This window comes from Passer montanus, unplaced genomic scaffold (genome assembly GCF_014805655.1).
Source record: "Passer montanus isolate IOZ18808 unplaced genomic scaffold, ASM1480565v1 scaffold30, whole genome shotgun sequence".
In the NCBI taxonomy this organism is placed as follows: Eukaryota; Metazoa; Chordata; class Aves; order Passeriformes; family Passeridae; genus Passer; species Passer montanus.
In genome coordinates this window covers 6555938-6580313 of record NW_024367708.1, presented here as the reverse complement: position 1 = coordinate 6580313, position 24376 = coordinate 6555938, and the positions used below count along the sequence as shown (strand labels likewise).

At 39.9% G+C, this 24376-nt stretch overlaps 1 protein-coding gene across 1 annotated transcript; it reads left to right on the top strand.

Annotated features, from left to right (window-relative positions):
- The first annotated feature begins 6194 nt into the window (after positions 1 to 6194).
- EDNRB (endothelin receptor type B) lies at positions 6195 to 24059 on the top strand. The gene is made up of 8 exons (XM_039714611.1): positions 6195 to 6330; positions 6499 to 6975; positions 16490 to 16602; positions 16770 to 16974; positions 17317 to 17466; positions 18403 to 18536; positions 19080 to 19188; positions 20706 to 24059. Exons 2-8 carry the CDS (start codon positions 6538 to 6540, stop codon positions 20835 to 20837), a joined length of 1281 nt encoding a protein of 426 aa, XP_039570545.1. The 5' UTR covers positions 6195 to 6330; positions 6499 to 6537; the 3' UTR covers positions 20838 to 24059.
- Positions 24060 to 24376: the final 317 nt, after the last annotated feature.

Genomic DNA, 24376 nt, shown 5'->3' with positions numbered 1-24376 from the left:
AAATGTGACAGAGAACCACAGTAATTTAGAAATCAAAATGGATTCCAGAAAAGCAGAGCAAAGCAACTCCAACACACATGGGAGAAAAAAAGCACAGCAAACTAAGAGAAGAGTTCATCATGTAGCAACAGAGTGTTCTGTCTTTTATGGGGGACTTAGAGGTTGCAAGTCAATACCTGTAGGATTATTTTAATGGTGACCATTTAATGGTGACCCTACACCTAAAAAAAAGGACCCCCTTAAGTCTTTGAGTCCAGATTCCTCAGTCTGTTAAAATAATGTGACACACTTTTGTAAGGAACGGAAAGTTTTTGAACCCAGAAAATCTTGGTATGATCAATAAAAAGTCAGATGTTGAGGATTCTTCCAGAAGACGCCTTCTACAAATAAAACAGCATCTGAAGACAGAATTCCTGTATTGACTTGGCTGAGAGCATACAATCTTCTAGCACTAAATATAGATCAATGTAAAACTGGATATTAACAATTTGAGCCTTTATCATATGAAAGGAGAAGACACTACCCCAATACAGCATTTTTAAATGCTAAAAGCTATATTTTGTTCCAAAATTGCACAAGGTAACAATAATACATGCCTGTTTTCAATATATTAAAGGCTGTGCTTGTTCATGTCTTGAGAAGACATGCATCTTTAGTAAATACAGAATGTCTACATAGAGTACAAATCCTTCACAAAACACTGTGGAAAATGTAGTTAAAGTAGCCATGTCATCAAGCAGCTGCACTGATTTGAAAGAGTGTGGTTTCAATTCATTAGATCTAGGCCTCCGAAACACCTCCTGCCAAAAATGTGGTTAATAGTAGAACCAGCAGCGTTAGGAGCTTCCAAAAGATAGCCAGTGTCAGTCTTTGCTGATCTGCAGAAGACAGTGCTCTGATGTTCTCTGAATTGAGAGCTGATGAGCTACAAAGATATTTCCGTGGCCAACACTCAAAACTGAGAAAATGTCCAAGCACTGTTTTCATTCTCAATCCAGCAGTTGTTTGAAATAAAAGTGAAGAATTTCTTCAAAAGTCTGATCAGTAAGGACCTACTTACATACATGAGATCTTCTTACATCATGTAAGAGAAAATCTTAGAGCCCAAGGTCATGACAGAAATTGTAGAAAGACTTTTCAAGATCTCTGAGCATTGGAGTAGCTTCCAGCCAACCACATAAACATTACTTCTACCTCTTGGATATATGGCATCCAAACATTATCTCTTGCTTATTTCCCTGAGTCTGTCAGTGCAGTTTGGTAAAAGCTGCAGAATCATGGAATCACTCAGGTTGGAAAAGACCCTTAAGATCATTAAGTCCCCTCAAGGGAAGAGCTCTCGCCTTGGAAATAGAAGTGTCTCCCTCTCCAATGCAAACAGAGGATGCCAGGGACTATTTTAGTTGTTAGAAAGTGCAAGTTACTGCCTGGAAGGAACCCCAGTGCCTTTTGGCAAGAACCAGCTTCCATCATCACTTAGGCCTGGCCGACAGCAATAGATTTGATTTTGTAGCTAGGTGGAACCATCCTGTGCAGAGCCAAGCATGAAGTAAACAAGAAGCCTGTGGACAGCCAGCTCTCTGGCACATGAAATCTGTCTTTTAATTCACAGCATGGATTTCCTTGTTCCGAAGATTCCTAACTGAATTATTTTATTGTTGTGCAGCTTATCAGTAGATTTTAAAGCCAGAATGTGGTGGCAGATTTTCCCTATCCAGATGAACACAGTGTTTGTATTGCATGGTCACACTTGCAGAAAAGCATGGATGAGTGAATAACAGCACTTCTTGCTGAAGTCAGGCATTTTGTCTGGAAATGAATTTAATGCAGACTTGAAAAGCTTGCCTGGAGTAATCTCTGTGCACAGCATAAACAATGTATGGCCAGTTATCACCTCCCTTGTATAAATGCATACATACCTTACACAGTGGCTGAAACATGTACTTTTTTAAACAACTAATCTTATCTAGGCTTCCTGGACAATTCTGATCCAAACTTATATTACAGCTGGAATTAAAAAGTAAACTTTCACCTTTATTCTATTGAAGTATCATGGGGGAAAAAACAAACAAACAAGAAAAAAAGGTTTTAATAATTTTCATAAAATTCAGAAACGCTCTTCTTTCAAACCTGCAGCTACTTCCCCAAACCCATTTCAGTAACTTTTCCCTTAATAGACAATGATTCAGTGTGTTTTATACCTTATGATTATATTTCAGTTTAATTACATGCTGCTGTATCAGTTTCAGAACTGAAATTTACCTTGTGATTTCCTTTGCTGCTGCTGAATAGGAAGAATTAAGGGAATAAATTTAATAAGTGGTATATTGGTTTTAATTTTAGAGTTAGATGGGAAGAAAAGTTTCAGTTATCAACCAGTCTGACTTAAAGCCTTGAACTTAATTCCATTTAAAAAATCCCCAAACTCTTATTAAATAGACTATGAAAATGTCTGAAAACAGATGTTTTCTTCTGAGTACAAATTTGATTGTCTTTAATTGCTTTGATCTTGCAATCATATACAATGTAATCTACGTTAAAACAGGTATCTGCATCCAAACTTCAGGTTTCATTGGTGCTATCTACTGGTAAGATTTTATTGTAACTTTTTATGATAAATATTGTTTAATTGTTCCAAGACTTAAGTATTATGTCAATACACTGCAATTGACAGCCAACACTATTATTTATGGAAGTTGCTTATCTTTGTAGAAAAAGACAAAGCATAGCTACACATCATACTAAAAAGGATTCCATATTTTTGCGTAAGTTTAGACTAAGAAAAAAAACAGCTAATGTCCAGTACATGAACATAGGCAGTTACAAAACTGCAGTGTCTTAATATCTTAATTTCTCAAAGTACTTTTATTCTTTCAAAATTGCCACTGGTAATGTTTCTATAGTAACTTCTGTAACACAGAGGACTATTTTCTGACTTTAATTGAACTCATGCATCTAATGAGTGGCTCACACTGAGACAGCTATTCTTTCTATTCATCCCAGACTTGCCCCAGTTAGTGGGCAAATTTCCACCAGACACAATAAAAAGAAAAGCAGGCCTGATGGGGCAGACTTCTGAGGCTGCTTTAGTTGCTGACCAACATTAACAGAAAGTTAATGGCATTTGCAAAAGTACCTGCAAACTCTTAACAAATTTCGCATTGATTCAATAAAGCCTTATATGAATTAAAATATAAGTCCTGCAGTGTGTCTCATAAGATTATTAATTAAAGGACTTTTTGATGCCATAATTGCGATCACTTCTTGTATTATATGCAATATAATAAAGTCTTTCTGTTGTTAAAAATCATCCTGGTGATGGTTACAAGTTATCCAGTCTTTTTTCTCTGCAAATGGCATTCTAAATTAGGAAAAAAAAAAGTCTGAACATTATCAGTCATTGATGGAAATGTTGCATCTGACTTATAATTAAAACAGTGACTGCTAATTCATATAATTGCTAATATCTGTTGGGATGAAATGGAGTGGAAGTGCAGAATACAATAAAATGAGCAACAGTCAGTCTGGAGGATCCAGCTTTTCCTGCTTTGTACAAAAGTGAACTTTCCATAGGACAAGGAGTATTTCTGCTATCCAGAAAAAAACAAACAAACAAACAAACAAACAAACAAAAAAGGCCAGACACATTAGCAGCAGCTTACATAATCTTCTATAATGTATTCCATACAGTTCAGTAAGGAATTTCTTTCATAGCTTAATTAGCAGAGGCCACTTAAAGGGCACAAGTTTATTACATCTACAGATGTTTTCTCTTGTTGCAGTCTACGTTAACCCTGTTAGTTGATCTTCATTCAAATTACAGTTAATTTGCCAAGATACCTAATATGGTCTTGGTATTTAGTACAGTATTATCTTGTCCTCACATAAATTTATGTGAAAATGTGTTTTCCTTTAATTTTCATTAATTAAAGCAGACTTAATCCACAGTATATGCCGGGTTTAACTCCTCAAATATCTGAAAAAATACTAGAAACAAAAAAGGGTAAATTTAGCTAGTTGCAGCCAGAAGCAGCTTAGATGCTTTGTCACGTGGACTCATTTTGTGCAATATTAAAGATTAATGTGCTTCGGGTATCAGCAGCTGCCCAAAGTTCTGTATATACTAAGTTTGTATATAGTAACATCAAACATTTCAGAAATTAAATTGCTGTTACTAAAACTTCTGGAGCTGGACTAAGTGGTGGTAATGGAGATGCCACTAGTATCAAATGTCTTATGGAGCTGTGATAATAAAAATATTAGCAAACATATATCTCACTGTAGTCACGATATTTGTCCAGATTAGCACGGAAGCCTTTGAGACCTATCTGGAACCTTGCAAGTAAAAAAGAATTTTGATATTAAAGTTAATGCTGTGTTAACTGGCAAGAGTTTCTGAATCAATATTGCATTTAGCAAAACACTGTTCACTTATGGATTGCTGAATTGGAAACTGAGGAAATGCAAACCTGAAAACTGAAAAGACTGTTTAAATCCCCAGAGCTCAGAATATAATATTGAATTCAATGTTCATGCTTGTATCTTTGGGAGAAGAATCAGCCATGGTGTTTAAAAATGAATCATCTTGCACAACACAGAATGGAAAAGTGTGAACTTGGAAAGATCAGTCTTCCAGCTGGAGTGCAATCAGCCTCCAGGTACCCTTGTACAGTCTAGAAGTGACTTTGATGCCTTTATTCCACAAATACTGTAATTTAAAATGTGGAAAAAATCACTGTGACATAAATAAGGAAACTGATCAAGAATGATTGAATGGGAAAGGTGATTAATAGAGAAGTCTTTGAAACAAAGATGGAGATGTGAAAAGGAAGCTAAATGAGGACAAGAAAAGGCTGTCTGCTCCAGTAGCACAAGGGTATGTTAGCAGGAGATGCTGGAAAGATTAGATTAATCAGATCACCAATTTTTGAAAAAAACAGTCTAGAAGTGACTTTGATGCCTTTATTCCACAAATACTGTAATTTAAAATGTGGAAAAAATCACTGTGACATAAATAAGGAAACTGATCAAGAATGATTGAATGGGAAAGGTGATTAATAGAGAAGTCTTTGAAACAAAGATGGAGATGTGAAAAGGAAGATAAATGAGGACAAGAAAAGGCTGTCTGCTCCAGTAGCACAAGGGTATGTTAGCAGGAGATGCTGGAAAGATTAGATTAATCAGATCACCAATTCTTGAAAAAAAAAAACATATAGTTTTCAGTGTTTTCCCATAAGGGTTTGTCAATAATCTAAGTGAGCAGGTTGCTTCTGTAACAAAGCATGTATATATTCAAGATTTAGCATCCAGAATGATTTAAGAAAAAAAAAAAAAACAACATCGGGGAGATGTACACGGAGATACTGAAAAACAGTTTTAAATTCAATTCTCTTTTGTTAGACATGCAATTGTCTCCAACCTGCAGAGGCTGTTCTTAGTCTCCACAAAACCCTGTACAAATCTCTTTCCTCCTTTCCTTACGCTTCACTGAAGGGCGCAACGACTGGAACGAGTTCGCTGAGATCAGACGCCTTGCTAAGGCTGCCCAAAGCGGCAGCCAACCAGATAATCGAACTGCAACTTCAGAGCTGCCAAAATGCTATTTCTGATGTAAGAAAGGTTTTGTTAAGCGCTTTAAAATGTGGCATTAAACTCGCAGACGTTGTGCAGGCAGCTTCCTCAGCGTGTGCGCCCCTCGGGCTGTGCAAGGGGGTTTCTGCAGCGGGGAGAATCTCGTACGCAGCTGCTGGGAGTGAGCTTCGGACAGGACAGCGGGGAAGTGCCCTCTTCTTCCCAACTGTCCTCCAGCAATGCCCATACCTCTTGTAACAACCCTCCTGAAAAATTGTTTCAAAGCCCGCCAAGTCAGCCTGGTACAAGCCAAGGGGAGGTCGCAGGGCGCTTCGCCCGGCCGGTACCGAGGCGGGGAGCCCTCCGGCCGGGGGGCACTGTGACAGCGCTGATGGGAGGCTCCGCGGGGCCGGCGGGCGGGGGGGCTGGGCCGGGCTGCGCTGGGGGCGGAGGACGCGGGTGGGGTCTGGCTGTGACTGATGGGCCAGATGCGCTTGAATGTTTTAGAAAAGGGGGGGCCCTGCACCGCCGGCGCGACTTTGGCCACGGGGTGTGGAGCGCGGCTGACGGACACGGGCTCTGCCGCCAGCGCCCGTCCTGCCGCCTTCCCGAGCGGAGCGCCCATCGCTGGCGAGCGGCGGCAGCCGGGACCGGGCGGGGACAGGCAGCCGGGGAGCGGAGCGCGGCGACAGCCAGCGGAGCGCGCTTGCCTTGCCTGGCCGGCGGGCGGGGAGGATCGGCTCGGCTCCGCTCGCCGAGGTGAGGGGGAGACGAGCGGGGCCGCGCCGAGCAGGTCCGGCCGGAGGGGCTGCTGGCCGCGGCGCTGCTCTGCCGGCTGAGCCGCCTGCAGCGCCCGGGCACCGGCAGCGCCCGGCCCCGGGGCTCGGTGTCCCCGCGGCTGACGCCCTGTCCCCTCTCTCCGCGCAGGTCGGCGCTGACCGCGGCAATCTGTCGTGCCGCGCAGCCATGCCCGCCCTCCTCCTGCTGCTGCTGCTCCTCAGCTGCCGCGCTGCCGCCGCCGAGGACGGCTCCCTGCTGCGGCCGGGCCCGGGCAGGCAGAGTGCGGCCGCCCCGACGGCCGCGACCCCCGCGCTGCGCGGCGCCGAGCACAACGCGTCCCGCCCCGCCGCGCTGCCCAAGGGCGCGGGGCCGGCCGGAGGGCGGCCGCGCTCCGCCTCGCCCCCCATGTGCACGGGGCAGACGGAGATCAAGGAGACTTTCAAGTACATCAACACGGTCGTGTCCTGCCTGGTCTTCGTCCTGGGCATCATCGGCAACTCCACGCTGCTGCGGATCATCTACAAGAACAAGTGCATGAGGAACGGCCCCAACATTCTCATCGCCAGCTTGGCCTTGGGCGACCTGCTCCACATCATCATCGACATCCCCATCAATGTCTACAAGGTAAGGAGGGGCCGGGGATGGATTCGGGAGCGGGCGCGGCGGTCACCCCTCGGTGCTCCTTGCCGGCCCCCGCAGATGCGTCCCCTCCCCGGGGAGACGCGTCCCTTCCTGGCTGGGAGACACCCGTGGACTTCAGCTCACGACAAAACCCTGCCGGAGGGTAGTGTTCTGGTCAGATGTGGTCGCAGATGGCACCCTCTCTGTGTCTCGGTCCCATCCCTCTCAGCGTTCCAGGGCTGGGAATGGGGCAAAATGGAGGTGGCCAAGCTCTGAAAATCACCTGGAAACAGGTGCTGTCGCAGGGATAAAGACGTAAATGCAATAGGTAAATGATGAGTGGGCTGGTCGAGGAATAGAGGGGAGGCACAGAAGACCCTCTCCTGTGGGTACCACTTGGTCCCTTGCGCTCAGCTGCGGCAAGCTTGGTCAGAAGACTTTACACGGGTCTGTGCAGTCCCTTTTGGCGCCGGGGCTTTTCGAGGTGGAACCAAGATCGTTCAGCTGAGCGGTTTTATAGATCTCTTGGTTGGGAGGCTTTCGTGAGCTGTGAACCCTTTCACCCTTTGCCCGTGTTGCAGCCGAGGGGCAATGAGCCACACCTGCTCCTCTTGCACCTTCAGTAGTCTGTGTTTTGACTTGGTAAGACTTGCCATGGAGGGAGTACAACACCTGTCTTCTCTAACCAGCTTGTGCAATCCATTTGTCCTAAGGAATTAGTTGGACAGTTGAATCCGGCCTCTAGTTGTTATCTGGCACTATTTGAAGGTATACTGGAAATGACAGAGCTCTTTCTGCTTTGAAAGTTTACAGTTTGGATCCCTGAGTACCCATCAGTGACTTCACAAAGTGAACAGAAGTGTCTTCATCTATCACTTCACTTTGTATGCATAATTGTACACTAGGGGTTGTTACTCGTACTTTTAGAAAGCCATGTGGAAGGGATAGATTTTGAATCCATAAGAATTATCCCAGCAGCTGCTGAGATGAGAGAATCTTCTCTCTTTATCCTTTTAAAATATTTAAGTATTACAAAGTAGGTAATGTCATCATTGTGTTAAAATCATGATCCAGGTCATTTGGATTACATGATAGTTCTCAGATTTGAAGTTTCAGTGGTTTTTATACTATACACTCTTAATTCTTGAGAGAGGAGTGTGCTCTTTTGAATAAAGGTGGAATTTAGAAAACAAAATCACTGCTTTAAAAATGTGGTTTTGTAAAAAAATGTACTGAACAGAAGGTTCTTCTCATCTGTACTCAGAAAAATCAAAAATATTAAATCAATAACAGCTGTTCAGTATGAGACTGCAATGTCAGTGATCATTTCAAAATGAATCTTAATATGCAGTTATATACCTCAAGTTCTTACCTTGATTAAATGTCACCAAGTGTATCATCATGAGTAGGTTGGGGCAGGAGGAATAAAGGGTCAGACTGCTAACCAATAAATATTACACCAGGTGCAAGTCTGGGATTTTTATTGTGCTATTGATAACGCTAGGAGCAGTGCAATAGCTCTCAGGTGCTAAATCTCCCTCACTGCTACTCATCTTACTGAAGAGCCCATAATCACTTTATATTATCCCTTATAATAATGAGTGAAATATTTGCAATTTTGAAACAGAATTTTGGAATAAATGCAAGTGTAAAAAAACAAGGAAAAAACACCTACTAGATACTATGTTTATTTAATCAAAGTTTTGAGGGCAGTTTGAGTTTATAACATTTTATCAACTCTACATCCCATTTCATTCCAGAGCAGCAGGGAGAATACATACAGTAATGCAATAAAAAACTGGCTTTGATCACTCAGCAGTATGAGAAGCAAAGGCTCCCTCAGTAAATCAAGTATATTTAGCAATTGTAACTTGCAGTTTGAAACAATTTAAGATTGCATGAAACTGATCCAGATTCAGAATTTGCTGCCACATTGTCAGTAAGGCAGCTGCATGAAACAGTGTGAGAGAATTTCTCATGTTAATAAAATGCCAGCAGTTCTTTCCTCTACCCTTGCCCTAGAAAGTGTGAAAGTGTCTGTGAATGCTTTCCAGACAGACCTGTAGGAGATGATTCAAAAGCTGTGCTAGAAGAAGCTTTTTATTAGGTATTAAAAGGGATAACTGCAAAAGATGTCCCCTGTGACTATTTAAATGAATACATAAGTAGCTGAAAAAGTGCACAAATGAAAATTGACATCTCCTAAACTAAGGGTATCTAAAGAAAAACAGGTGTTACCTGGATAGGCAGGCAAATGCACTCCAATGCATCAGATGATAATTAGTCCATTGCATTCCTAAATTTGAATATAATGCAATACGTTCAGTGGAAAACGGAAAATATCAGAACCTGTCACACAGTCAGGAAACTGGCTATGAATTGAGGGCTTGAAGGGTGTTTAGTTCCAGCATGTAGAACCTGGCAGGCCTTTTTTGGCATTCTGGGTCCTGGTAAATGGTCTGGCTTTGCCTGGATCTTGAGCTGCAGAACAGGAAGCAGAGGAAAGTCTGAGACAGTCATTCTGCAGTATGTAATGTTTTGGCAATGTAGAAACTTCACAAAATTGCTGCTAATTGGATGTGCAGGTGATCCTGTGTGGCTCCACTAAACAGAGTAAGTCCTTGTTAATTTGAGGCCTCAAACAGCAATTAAGGAGCAGAAGGATAGAGAAGGTGGTCAGAGAGCTTTTTATGTTCTTCTCTACACTTAAACTTTGGAAGACAAGACAGTGGCAGCTTGTGCACTTGACAATACAGGTCTGCAGTTCTGGACAGTTTATGCTGACTATCCCAAGTAGATAAAGTTGTTAAGTCCTGCATCTAAGACGCCAAAACATCAGGACTGGAAATTCTAAACTTACACTAGCTTTGTTTCTTATAGGCTTAAAGTCACATACCAACATGCTTTCTCTTGTGATGTACAAACAACAGCTCTCTCTCTTATTTTGTAATATTTACTCCTCTATATTAAATCAAATTTATTATCATATCCCAGTGGAATTTTAACAAGGGGAGGAATCTAGGCTCTGTGCATTATTGTGGGGTGTTCTGAGCTCTTGACTACCAACAAATGTCTGAGGAAGAATATCTACCGGGCAATACTGTCATAGGTTCTTTTTTCTCAGAGCTCAATGGAAAAGTGGAGAAAAAAATTTCAAGGGAACAAAAAAAAATCTGGTCTTCATCCAAGTCACTAATCAAGGGCCAGAGTCAGCTTTGTAGGCACTGATTTATTTTCATTAACTTTATTTAGGGATTACATAAAAATTATGGTTAACATAATATGGCATTATCAAGCACTGGAAATACAAGAAAGACCAGATTAGGGACTCTTTATACCATGCAGACACAAATTGGTTCCTTTTTTAGTCCAGCTATTCTCTGAAAAGAGCTCTGAAGAAGATTTCTGTGGAAATTTATTTGTGATGAACTTAGTAACTCTTGTAATGCAAGTACCTGTAGGCCATGCATTATGATAAAGCCAACCTTTTTCTAACTTTGTAATCCAGGTGCTTCTCTTTAGAAAGGATTCTCATTATTCCATATTAGAACTCCTGTTTGCTGGTTCTTTTGATGTTAAAGGTAGTGGCTATTTTATTGGAAGAAATACATTATTTCCTTTCTTTCAAGGTCTGAACCACTTACTTGAGGTCTTGCAAAGTTCATCTCAGAATTTCTTACACAAAGTTTATTGATTTCTGACCCTATTAAGCTAGAAGTCTGTTTTGCAAGTGCAGGTTATAGGCACTTAAGAAAGATCTCAGTTTTCCAGTGGAGGAACCTGTCTGGACTCTACAGGCAGTGGCAGGGAGGGGTAACTTTGTTCTGTATTTAGATGGGAGCAGTCCATTCTGAAGTCAAGTATATGGAGTAGTGGAAATGTCTGAGTGCTGTTAAAAGTACACATACGTAGTTTTCATGGTGGATCTCCAATCTGAAGTAAGTTAGATGATGCTACTACAGATTTGTAAATTTGGAAGTAGTTTTTTTCATTATGTATACATTTGTTATGTATACATTCACTTGTATAAAAGATGCACATGGCAAATTTCAAAGCAAGTTTTGACCTATTCTGCCTTCTTCTTCTACCCAGTATTAATGCATCCCAATCTGACAGCAGCATGGCTTTCTAAGTGGTTACTTTTGATGCTGTCTTTCCATTGGATTTGTGAAATTGCGGAATTTTTTTACTTCAACAGTACATACGAGGTTTCTGTCATTTTCAAGATGACTCTATAAAATTACTTTATTTTAATGTTTTTTACTAAGTTTCTAGCAGGAGTTGTAATAAAGATACAAGAAAATAAAACTATTATGTGGCACATATTAAGATTTTATGCAGTTTATTGGAGAGATCAGTAAAGCATTTCAAGCTACACTTAAAAGCAGGAAATATATTTTCTTGTCTGTCTCACCTTGACATAATTATCACTAAATAGTAATAAGTTTGTAATGTTGTCCGGCTTATCCCTGACCATGACCTTAATTTCCAGGGAAAATTTTCTGTTTCAAAAAAATGCTTATTTCTGTAAAATATCAGTATGACCTCCCTGCGTAAAAAAACAAACAAACAAACAAAAAAAAAACAAAAAAAAACCAAACAAACAAAAAACCAGTTGAAAATCTACCAGTCATTTCAGAGATACATTAAAAAACTGCTGTGTGTGAGTTAGGTGTAGAGCTGCATGTCTGCTTTCTCTTGTGCCTGCTGTTTATAATGATGAAAATCAAGTCCAATGTCCTGCAAATGGCACTTGCTGTGAACGCACGGCTTGGCGGAAGCGCAAATTCCTGCTCTGCGTTTCCCGTATGTGTTCACTGCTCAGCACTGGAACACTGGTGGGAATATTCGCACGCTTTGCTGCTTTTCCTGCCCAACTGCAGCCCTTGAGCAGCAGTGGGTTGGAGCCAGGTATCAGCCTTCTTCCTGGGGACCACAACAGCTGAGCCCTAGAGCAGCACATCGTGCTCTCAGCCTGGCTTGTTCCAGCAGCAGATTGAGAACATCTCTCAGTTCTTGCACAACTAAGGGAAATCAGAGTGGGAATTGTGATTCGCAATTGTGTTTGTGAGTCACAGCATCTCTTGGGGCTTCCTTCATAGCTCTGCATCTTGCACATCAGTTTAGGCTCGGATCTGTCTGGTCTTAGAAAGCATTGGCTAGGCGTGCATCAGATGTATTCGTTCTTTTAAGTATGATTTCACTTCATTCATTGCAATGTTTTCCCTTTCCTTTTGATCTATTTCATCTTAAACACATCTCTGCTGCTCAGCAATTAAAACTTTGCCTGTGTAAAATAAGTGGCTGTAAAACATTGGAAAGGTCACTCAAAATACAGCCAGTGGTAGACTACTCTTGGCATCTTACTTATGAAAACACAACATTATTTTTCTCTTTGCTGCCACTTGGCAGTATCTCCTCTCATGGCTCCAAGTCATTTGTCATTTGTAAAATGACAATCTTTTTATAGCTATCCTATTGTGATGCACAAGAGAATAATTTTACTCATACAAAATTGTAATAGGCTACTTCTGTATTTACTAAGAATTGTCATTGTCCACAAAGGTGATGTTCCCAAATACTTTATATTGGATCTTCACTGTACTTCAAGGCCATATTTGAAGGGGATAGCAATACAGAGAACAAACAGAAGCATCAAGGAGAAAGTTCAGCAATCAAAACCTTTTTTTTTCCTTTTACCTTCTTAATGTTTTCAGCCTTTTTGTGTAAAGCTTGTATCATTAACCACTTGCAATACCATGATATTGAAACTTGTGACTCATGCATTAAAATGCTCAAATTTCACAATACATCAGCTGCAAGACATAAAGCACATGTTTTTGCAATCCAGTGCAGACAGCTGCATGTCCATTCTGCCCTGATATAAGCTGGCTGAAAAAATAATGTTTTTATGTTATGATAAACCAAAGCTAATGCACCCTTTCTCTCAGCAGACTGCATTCAGTTGTGTGCCACACCTCTATAATCCCAAACTGGAGCTGGCTCAAATCCAGTCAGTTTGGAGCACAGGTGTGACTGTCTGCACCTGAGTGATAAGTATTAGTTCAGCAAAATCTACAACATGTGGCTGAACCACTGTGATTTTAAGGAAGAGAGACAGGGAGTGTCTACACACCAGCTAGATGTAAATAAAAGTTTTCAACAGATCCTGCCAATAGAGATTTGACCAAATTTCTGCATTTCAGTTACAAAGAAAAGAATATTTTACTTCAAAGTACTTTTTTAATGAGTTCTCTCTAGCCTAGTGTACACTCATGTACAATGTACAGTAGGTACCATAAATAGGTATACAATGTACTTGCTACCCAGTCCTTGATTTCTGTGGCAAATAGATGTGAAAGGCTGGAGGTTCGCTGCCTGATTGATATAAATCAGTCCAGGTGTCATTCAATTCTGTAGGGTGTAAATTTAGAATACATGTAATTATTCACATTACAGTTTTAATAGTAGATTGTTACTGTCACCCCCTTACAGAAATTCAGAAGTCATTTCAGGGAGAGGCTTTACTGAAAATTCTTTAATTACAGACTGTGTTCTTTTCCCACATCACATAAGCAAAAGATACTGTATGGTTATTACAACCTCATCCCTACTTCCTCAACTTTATTACTTTCCATAAAATTCTTGAGAAACATAAATCCTTACCATTTATTTCTCTGCTTCATTTCTGCAGAGCTATTGTATTTATGGTCTTACTTAAGTAGATCATTGAAGAAATAGGAAGCTGAGCCATGTTGCATTTTATCTAATGCTATTCTCTTGAAGATTCCATTACAGCACAGAGCTAAAGCAGCTATTTGGAAGTATTCTGGTATCTGAAAATACTGGTGGGCACTTCATAGAGGTTCCCAAAAGTTCACAGCCATACAATGTTTTTAACTTCCTTTGTGTTCAAATAAAATTATATTTAAGTTATATCAGGACTCTTCAAAAAACTCTCATGGACCTTGTAAGTGTTTACCCTTAGATGGACATGTATAAGGACTTTGCATAAGGACTTTGCTGAACCAAACCAATGTGAGCAGGCGACTCTGTGGCTACCTACCGTTACAGAATCATGGAATAGTTAATGTTGGCAAAGATTTCTTAAGAAGATCAAGTCTAACCATCAGGCTTGCCACCACTCTGTTCATCCTTAAACCATGTCCCCAAGAGCCACATGTACATCTTTTTTTTTTGAACTCTTTCCTAAGCAGCCAGTTCCAATGCCTGACAGCTGTTTCAGTGAAATTTTTCCTAATACCCAATCTAAACCTTCCCTGGTGCAACTTGAGGCTGTTTCCTCTTGTCCTGTGATTTCTTACTTGGAGAAGAGGCCAACCTTCACTTTATTACAGTCTCCTTTCAGACAGTGGTAGAGAACAATAAGGTCTCTTCTTCTCCAGCCTGATCCCAGCTCCCTTAGCTGCTCCTCATGCAACTTATTCTCCAGACTTATTCTTCAGACTTATTCTCCTTCACCAGTTTTCTTGCCCTTCTCTGAACAGACTCCAGTACCTCAACCTCAAAGTCTTTCTTGTAGTGAGGAGCCCAGAATTGGACACAGCACTTGAGGTGTGCCCTCACCAGTGCCAAATACTGGGACAATCACTGCCCTGCTCCTTCTGATACAGGCCAGGATGCCATTGACCTTCTTGGCCACCTGAGCACACTGATGGCTCGTGTTCAGTCAGGTGTTACTAGAGCTCCCAGGTCCTTTTCTGACAGATCTTTCCAGCCACTTCCTCACCACTCTTCCTGCCTGTAGCACTGCATGGGGCTGTTGTGACCCAAGTCTTGTTGAACCTCATAGAGTTGGCCTTGGCCCATCAATCCAGCCTTTCCAGAACCCTCCTTAGAGACTTCATAGCCTCTCTGGTTCCCAGAAACATCCACGCAGTATGATGAGATACTCTTCCGTTCTTACAACCCTCTTAAATTAGTTGTTTGAAGAGACCCTTGTTTGAAGCCAAGGGAAAGATTTTCCAGGCTCTTTTGGGTAGTCCTCATTTTTCCTTCTCCTTTTCCATTTTGTAGCCCTGTATCTACAACAGATTCCAAAGATCTCATTTGAAGAAAGTTATGAAAAACAGAGATGGACTTAGATAATCTAACTAATTACAGAAACTCCAAAAGTTTACTCTTCTATATAACAATTGCGTCTATTTCTTGGCACAACCTTTGTTGTGGAGAATGTTGTTTTAATGAAAACTGGAAGATTTGGCTGCTGCTCTGGTGTATTTGACCATCAAAGAAGCTCACAGCAGAGTTCAAAGGCTAAATGTTGCTAAACTGAGGCTACAGATGTTTGTCTGTTCATAGAATCAGTTGTGAGTAAGGTGCTTTCTGTGTCCAGTAAATCATTTCCCCTAAATCAGATAAAATGTGCAGCTGGGAATGTGACAAGATTTCCATTAAAGTGTGTGATTCAAAGTGTGAGTGAGCCATCCTAAATGCCTTGTGCTGTTTTCTCTGTTTCTTAATACTTAGAGGTATGGTGAATGTGAAGATAGTCCTTTTGGTATTATTATACAGAATGTTGATGAATGAACTGGTCAATAAAGACCATTAGTGAGGGATTCATCTGACATTTTTTACCTGCTGCCAAACATTTAGACCAATCTATGCTCCTTGAGTGTCCTTTCATTTGTCATCAGATAGTCAGCTAAAAAGTGGGGGAGGTACATTTCTCTCCAGTGTTGCCTGACTTCTCAGCTGATGGAGCCTAGACACTAAGCTTCAAATAAACCCCACCCCAGATATGCACCTATGGCTTTGTCCCTGTTCTGATCAGCCTCGAGTAATTTTCTGTATTTCTGATAAAGAAATGTGTTATTTGGAATGTGTAAGAAAAGCAGTGAACGCTCAAGGCAGATAAAGACAATGCAAAGATGAGGAAGATCCTCACCTGCTCTGTAATTTTTTCCCGTAAACACTGGGGTGATGAAGTTGGAAGCAAAAGGAGTGGAGTTTGCAGGGCTTAAAGAGGCAGGACTAAGATTTAAGTGATATCCTTGTCCCACCAGGGTGTGACTACACTGCTACTGTCCAGTTTTTAGGACACACACCTCAGAGGCTCCCTCGTGAAAAGGTTCTTCTTGACTAAGTTTTGCATAGAATCCTAAAATGGTTTAACTTGAAGGTTAGAGGTTGTCTATTTCCAACCTCCATGGCATGGCATGGGCAGGGACACCTTTCAGTGGACCAGGTTGCTCAATGCCCTCTCCAACCTGGCCTGGAACACTTCCAGAGGTCAGGCATTCACAATATCTCAGTTTAAAGCCAGCCCGCCTTTGTTCTATGATTAAATGCCCTTGTAGAAAGTCCCACTCCAGCCTTCTTTCATGTACTGAAAAGTTGTTACAAGGTCACCCCGGCATCCAGTCTGAACAAGCCCCATTCAGCCTGTCTTCATAGGACAAGACCTGGTGGAAAAGGAAAACAGTCAAGACAGAACTCCTCGTTTCAGCACTGGGAATGACTTTTTAAAAGAATAATTGTTGTTTTCTTTTCACAGCTACTTGCAGAGGACTGGCCCTTTGGTGTTGAAATGTGCAAATTAGTGCCCTTCATTCAAAAGGCATCAGTGGGCATCACGGTGCTGAGTTTGTGCGCCCTCAGTATAGACAGGTGAGACCCATTTGTCACTGGAGTCTCTAATTTGTTTCCTATACAAGTATTGGCTCAAATTCACCTTTCCACTCAGCTGATACAGTGCAAATAAGATGAATTTAAACCTGTTAAACTGGGTGAGTTTTCTCATATTTATTATTTGTAAATGGGTGCTGTCACTTCAGGTACCGAGCAGTCGCTTCCTGGAGTCGCATTAAAGGAATTGGAGTGCCAAAGTGGACTGCTGTGGAAATTGTCCTCATCTGGGTCATATCAGTGATACTGGCTGTTCCAGAAGCTATTGCTTTTGACATGATTACAATGGAGTACAGAGGAAGGTATCTTAGAATCTGCTTGCTTCACCCCACACAGAAAACACCCTTTATGATGGTAAGTCACTAAAATTGATAAAATCTCTGGGGGAGTTCCTTGGATCTTCGCAGTGCTGTGTGGATTGTAATGTGCACAGATGTATGCGACATGAATATAATGTTCAAATGAAATACTGACATTTCTGAAACATACTGGTTCAAAGAAGACCATTCAGAAATCTTTGACTTTTTGTGGGTTTTGAACATACTTCTTGTCCTGTCTTGTCCTGTTTTCTCACCTGTAATGTACACCTGATGGAAATGCTTTTCAGAACAAGTGAACCAATTAGTTACAGCACACTTAGCAAAATGCTCAGCATTTAATTCCTAACCATGTTTTTGCTTTGCTTTTTCTTTACAGTTTTACAAGCAAGCTAAAGACTGGTGGCTGTTCAGTTTTTACTTCTGTTTGCCACTGGCTATCACAGCATTTTTCTATACTCTCATGACTTGTGAGATGTTACGAAAGAAAAGCGGGATGCAAATTGCTTTAAATGACCACTTAAAACAGGTAAAAATTTATTCCTGGCCACTCTGTGACTGTAGATGGGCTAACCAATAATTTTATTGATTTTCCTGCTACATCATTCTGTTCTTATATGGCTTCAGGATTAGAAGCAAAATGAACTTTCCTAGCAGTGGTGCTGTTGAACTCATATATATGTATATATCAGAACCCTCAGGAACCTAAGATTTTAACTGAAAATCAAAAAACTTGTTTCATTCTTGTTTGGTTTTAATGTTTCAGTTTTTATAGGTTTTATTTCTTCTTTGCTATAATGAGATTTGGCTATTTTGTAATGCAAACTGAAGTCATGTTCTAGTCTAGAAGGTGATGCTATAAAACTGGTAATTATTTTGAAGAATATTCTTGCTGAACCCTAGTGAGGTTAGCAGTATATGTTAGCCGAATATATTCCAGCAGACATTCTGAGGCACTAGTGCCCCAGACACAAACATCAGACATCACTAGAGTTAAACTATGATTGTTCTATAATGTGTATTTGTGTTCCTTTCGTCTTACCTGGTTAGAGCTGTAATTGGAATCTCTTGGGGCATTTAAAATAAGATGTGAGATCAAAGCATATGCAATGCAAGGAAATGCAATAGAAAACAAGCTGGTATTTGAAAGTGATCTGGGAGACAAATATGTTCTCAATTTTAATTTAAATTATTGCTTAAACTAGTGTTTTCATGACCTCTATTTTTCATATTATTACTCATACTTCTTGAAATAAGAGATATATCGAATCAGTGCGAGACATCTAGAACAACAGAAAAGGTCAAGCACATATTCCAAGAAAATAAACTATTTGATGTTTTCCTAACTCCTATTGTGATAGGCTTTTTTATCTTATTTGTTAAACTTTTGGATATTAGAAGAAAACAACAAGCCAGAGGGAGAGAAAGGAACTGTAATACTGTTTTGTCCAATTTTCTTTCTCAGAGACGTGAAGTGGCCAAAACTGTGTTCTGTCTGGTACTTGTTTTTGCCTTGTGTTGGCTCCCACTTCACTTAAGCAGAATCTTGAAACTCACTATCTATGATCAGAAGGACCCCAACAGATGTGAACTTCTAAGGTGAGAATGAAAAAATAAATATCTATATATTGTGGGCATTCTCCATAAGCATGTTTGGATTTCCTATTGAACAAGCTTACTCTGTATGTCTAGAGTTGTCCCTGCTTCTTCACCTCTCCAACAGCAGAGAAAGAAAACTGTGAGGAATTCCCTTGCTTTTCCCCATCTTCCTCCTGACCCTTTTTGGGACTGTTCTTTCATGTGGTGCTATGAGAATAGAAGGGGATTTCCATCCCCGTTTTCCTTTCAACAGAGCAGCTAGGATTCAATTTGTACAAAAAGACCTTGTGAACATCTTCCAAAAGTTAAGATGGTTGGACCTCCTAAAACTATTTTCATGAGAATGGTCTTTAGACCATTCAGACTTTATTGTTGAGTATAACTGTTACCTGCATGAGTTAATCCTGTTGATTTAAGCCCCATTACTATTACATTTAATAGCTAGTCTTGATTTGTGAAACCGAGTCCAATTTCCATAGTTGTAAACCTCTATTAAGCCTTTTCAAAGCAAATGAGAAGTGTCTCACTTTAATTTCCACGCAGCTTTTTTCTTGTGATGGACTATATCGGTATTAACATGGCTTCGCTGAACTCCTGCATCAATCCAATAGCTCTGTATTTGGTGAGCAAAAGATTCCAAAACTGCTTTAAGGTAAGTGGCTGCTGGGAGTTGCTCTTCTGTTTAAAAGATGATGTCAGGAGTAAAATTCATTCCTTAACATGCACAAAGTATTTTAAACAGTGATTAAATTCTACTTTAAATTTTAATTGGGTTATGGTAAATGTTCTCTCCCTCTCCTGCTGAAGCTCCATAGGAAGAAACTAAGGTTTGGTGGTAACAAAAAGAGAAAGCAAAAGAGCAGAGTGTACAATGAGCCCTCTGGGGACCGTGCTAATCAGTGCTGCATCACTTCCTGACTGAAGCTGGCACCCAGCTACTTCCAGAGCACTGACAAAGCAGACTCAGTCTGTGCTGCAGAGATTCACGTAGCCCTATCCTCTGCATCCTGACAGGGAGGGTGCTGACCCTGGGCTCCCTCATCCTGACTGAGCACTTCAATCAGCCATGTGAGGCAGAGGATGCAAATCTGTACTTGTCCCTTTGCAGTGCCAACATTTTATGAGACAGACCTGTTTGTAGTCCTGGCTTGGTGTGAGAGAATAGAGCTAGACACAATTCTCCACATGGGATTTCAACCCCTGGATTGCATGTGGCTGGCAGCCCATCAGTCCTTCAGCATTCATGTCTGCTTGGAAAATATGAAGAGTTGGACTTCTTTTGTGAGCCCTTACTATCTTTATACACTGTATTGGAGTCCTTAGATTGCCTATGGCAAATTGTTAGATTTTTCTTTTCTCCCCAGGCATTAGACCACTGGCCACCACTAGGATTATTGCCTGGCTGTTTAAATTTCTTACTAGCAAGATGGAAACATCTTTCAGTCAGTAGCCAGTCAGCTCTTCATCTGGTAGTGTTAATGTATTTCCCACATAATTGTGACAGAAGAGGTTGCAGAGGTTTTAGTGTTAGTCTTGTCTTCCCTGTCTATGCTGCTGGCTCCCTGAAAGAGTCACTGGAGCTGAAAGCACATAAAAGATCTCTGGCATCCTGAGCATGGAAGTAAGTGGGTGTGAGGAAGGCACTTCCAGCACCCAAAGGCCAGGCAGGACCATGAGAAAAAGGTCTGCAGTACATCTAGTAAATGTATTAGTTGTATGTAGGTTTTCACCCTTCTTCTAACTTCTCTTTTTTCCACTTCAGAACAATGAGCTAAATAGCAGCACCTTGCTTAGAAGGCATAGTTAAGAATACATTTTTTTTTCCCCAAGAAAGATTATCAGAGAAAGGACAAGGAGTCATAACTTTATTTTCAGATGCATTTAGAATTGCAGAGCAGATTTGAAGGGGTGTGTGTGTATGTGTCTGTTACTGTATATAACTAGTCAGTATAACTCTTCCTGTACTCCAGCAGTAAGGTTGCTGATGAAGCCATTTGAGCAACTCGGAGTTGAACCCCATTTCTGTGCTTTGTGCTCTAATCCCAGAGCAGCAGCTTGCACATTTGCCATTTCCTACTCTACCCCTGAGAAAGGGCAGCTTTTCAGTGCATTTTGCCACATGTGCAAAAACAGAGTGATGTAAAACGTTTATTTCTTTTATTTTAACAGTCATGCTTGTGTTGCTGGTGCCAATCCAAAGATCTGTTGTCCCTGGAGGAAAGGCAGTCCTGTTTAAAGTTCAAAGCTAATGATCACGGATATGATAATTTCCGCTCCAGTAACAAGTACAGCTCTTCATAAAACAAGCATAAAAGGTATATTCTCTTACATTAATGCTGGTGCCTTTTTCAGTAAAAGTGGCAATTACTTTTAACAAGATGGCAACATCCAGAAAAATCTAGTTTTGAATTTGCACAAAAAAAGAACATTAAAAAAAATTGCCCTAAAACTGTGTCACATTGAAAAGCACCGACGTTTATGAAATCATCATTTATGGAGCACGAAGAGAAGCATAGAAAGAACAAGTCATTGTTAGCACTTGAATACTTCTGAATCAGCACTTCCAAATGATCCCTACTTCCTGTACATTAAGTTTGTATTCTCTGTAACACTGTAGGAACTGAAGTCACAGTAATTATTAAGCAGCATAATATCAAGTTAATTGGATCAAAGCCATTATTATATATAACTCAATGTATTGTCTTCTATAAAGCAAATTAACCACCATCACTATTGTGAGTTTTTTTAAAATAAAACATGAAATACTTTGTAATAGAAGCTAAATGTTAAAAAGTAGAATTTTTATCAGGTATATGATAGAGGTAGCTACTGAAAATATTAAAGGATGCAGTAAAGCCAAAAGTGCATTTTACTTTGATTGTTTTTACCTATTATTGTCAGAAGGAACCTCCCAAGGGCTCTATAAATTCTTTTCTGTAGCCACTGTGTGTCTCAGTGCATTTGCCAGCACTTTGGGTATGAGTTTTTGTGTATGCTGATAGCAAAGGATAGAAAAACACACCAGAAGCAGAAAATTAACGCTAATAGAAACATACAGACAACAGCTATTATTTCAGCTATTTTTATTTGAGAACAAATGGATGGTATCCTGTGTAAAAAGTGGGCATTCCAGAGCCTGATGGTTCTTTACTAGAGATACCTTTGTGACAATTTAAAACTGTTTTTGCAATCCAAATATTGTCTTGGGGCTTATTTTTTTAGAAATAGTGGGTGAAAAAAAAATTTAACCAAGGTAAAAAGAGAGAATTTGAACGTCTATCTTAATTTAGATTTAAATCTTCATAAAGAAAATAATTAATGAACTGTGCTTCTAGAGAAGAGTATTATGTAGCATACTTATCTTCATACTGTTTTAAAATATATTTTACTTCTGTAGTTCCATATTTATGGGCCTAAGAAGATGTGTGATTAATTTCTGCTTCTGTAAATAGTAGTGAAATGTAATTAATTGTAAAGTATTAAGATATGGGCAGGACCCTGCAAGAGCAGAAAAAGATGCCTGTAGTAAACATGATGTGTGTTGCCAGGAGCAATGCATGTTTTATATGTGCATGACAGGTCATTCTTTGACTTTGAATTTCCTATTAATTTGTTGCAGATGTCCCCAAAGACTTATTAACATATTTCGTGCACTAAGGCATGAGTTTATCAAGAAAAATTGTCATATAACATGCTTTTATAAAATACATGTTTTCAATAGGCTTGGTATTTTATTATAATAAAATTATTTATCAAAACTCAGGAATTTTTTATTTTAAATTTTCAGATCTCACATGTAAGGATTTTTATCTTTTTTTTCCAGTCTTGATTAACTTCATGTTTTTTACTAAAGTGCCTTAAAGGTGCTCAGGATGAAAACAGCTTCCATTAAAAAGTTCAGCTGATGTTACCTTAGATGGGTTTCTGACTTTAGGTAGCTACAGCTACCTTGCAGACAGCTAAAAACGGGGTGGTGAGCCCCATTCCTGGTGTTGCCCCCAGCAAAAGCTGGTAAGTGAATGCTTGTATAATCAAGCTGAGGAGGACCCCTGCACATGCATTGGGCATGGGCACGTGTGTGTTTGTGTGTGAGTGTGTGTGCAAGCGTGTGTGGTGTGTACCATAATGTTGCTGTTACCATCTTGCTGCAGCACATCCACTCAGCTGCTATAAGGCTGAACTTTTATACATATAAATCTATTTTAGGTTTCCTTCTTTACATTTTTACCTTAATTTTCGTGGTAACTTTCTTGCAGTAAGCCATGAATATCACGTCACGTCACCCTACCTGCATCTGTTTCTGTGAAATGCCTTTCATCTGTTAAGGATGGATAATAAGTGAAATCTTAGATTTGATACTGGTCAGTGTTATTTTCATCAAGTTATATCATTACAATACTGTACATGTATATTATTGTATTTTTATTTACACAGTTGTATTGGCAACTGTGTAACATACTATTGATTTTTTTCTTGGACTAATTATTTGTTAAGTCCTGCTAAGTCAGATATTTAGGTTTTGCAAATAAAGACCATATATACTGGCCCCTTTTTGGGATCATATATAAATATTAGTACACTCTTTATATTTTTTTCAGTATTATTCAAAGCAGTATTTTTATTGAAGCTTTCATTTCCTGTAATAAACATTTTCAAAACTTCTGTTCTTATACAGTTCTAAGATTAAATCTCTTAATACTCCACACAGGTGTTTTCTGAAATCCTCAGTACAGGTTTGTTCACCCATCCACTGAAATCAATAAACATTTTACCATTCAATTCAGTTTGAGCAGAATTAGGGCCCAATATAATATAGCTCTTTAAAGAACCTATCTGACATTTGCTACTTTGAATGAAAAAAAGAGAAAAAGCTAAATACTTTGTTTTAAGGAGTAAATTAGAAAACAGAAAAAGAGAGTGAAATCAGCTTGTGGGGTAACACATCCAATCCAATGCTCTTTAATCCTCAGAGGGGTCACAGGTAGCAGAACTATGCACAGAGACACAGGTGTCTTTGTAGGAGTTCGATGTGCTTGCCCAGAGCAGTGTCACAGAGCAAGAATCACCTGTCCCAGTGGTCTGAAGAGTTCACACAGAATGGCTCAAGGTAATAAAAACAACTTGTAAGAAACTACATCACAACTCTGTGTTTTGGCCTTCGGATAGCAGTTAGATTTTAGTTCCCCACCTGCTCTGAATTCTGCCTAAACTGAACTGAAACACTGGTACTACACCTCAGAGAATCAAATGCAGAAGTTGATGGTTGTGGGGTATCTGCTGTGAGCTGTGACATTTCACTGTCCCAAACAGCTCTTAATCAAGACACAGCTGGCTTAGCAAGAGAATGTTGTATGTACTGAAATAATGTTCAAAGGATTTTAAAAAATTATTCTGTATAGGTGTGTAAAGTAATTTTGTATTTCATTTTCTGTGATCACTTAAAATAGCAACTTCTATAGATCAAGCAGTGTAAACATTCTAAATTACCAATAAAATATTTGTAATTTTGATTCTTTACAAAAAGGCGTCTGACCTTTTTTCTCCTAGGGGGTCCCATTTAATTGTTAAACAGTGACAGTGATGTAAAAAGAAGTAAGCAATCTTAATCTAAATATCAATGCTTTTGGGTGGGATGGTTTTATAAAGCTGTTTGAAAATTGGAGAGAGTTCAGACTTGCATATGTGTTGCAAAACTGTCTGATGTTTATTGGAACAATCATGCCTATCTTTGCTCTGCTTGTTTTTGCTCAGAATGTCAGTCGCAATCTGTTCTCTACACACCCTTATATAGTCACAAATTCTCTTGTGTTTGAGACATCACAAATAACAGGCAAGAAGCT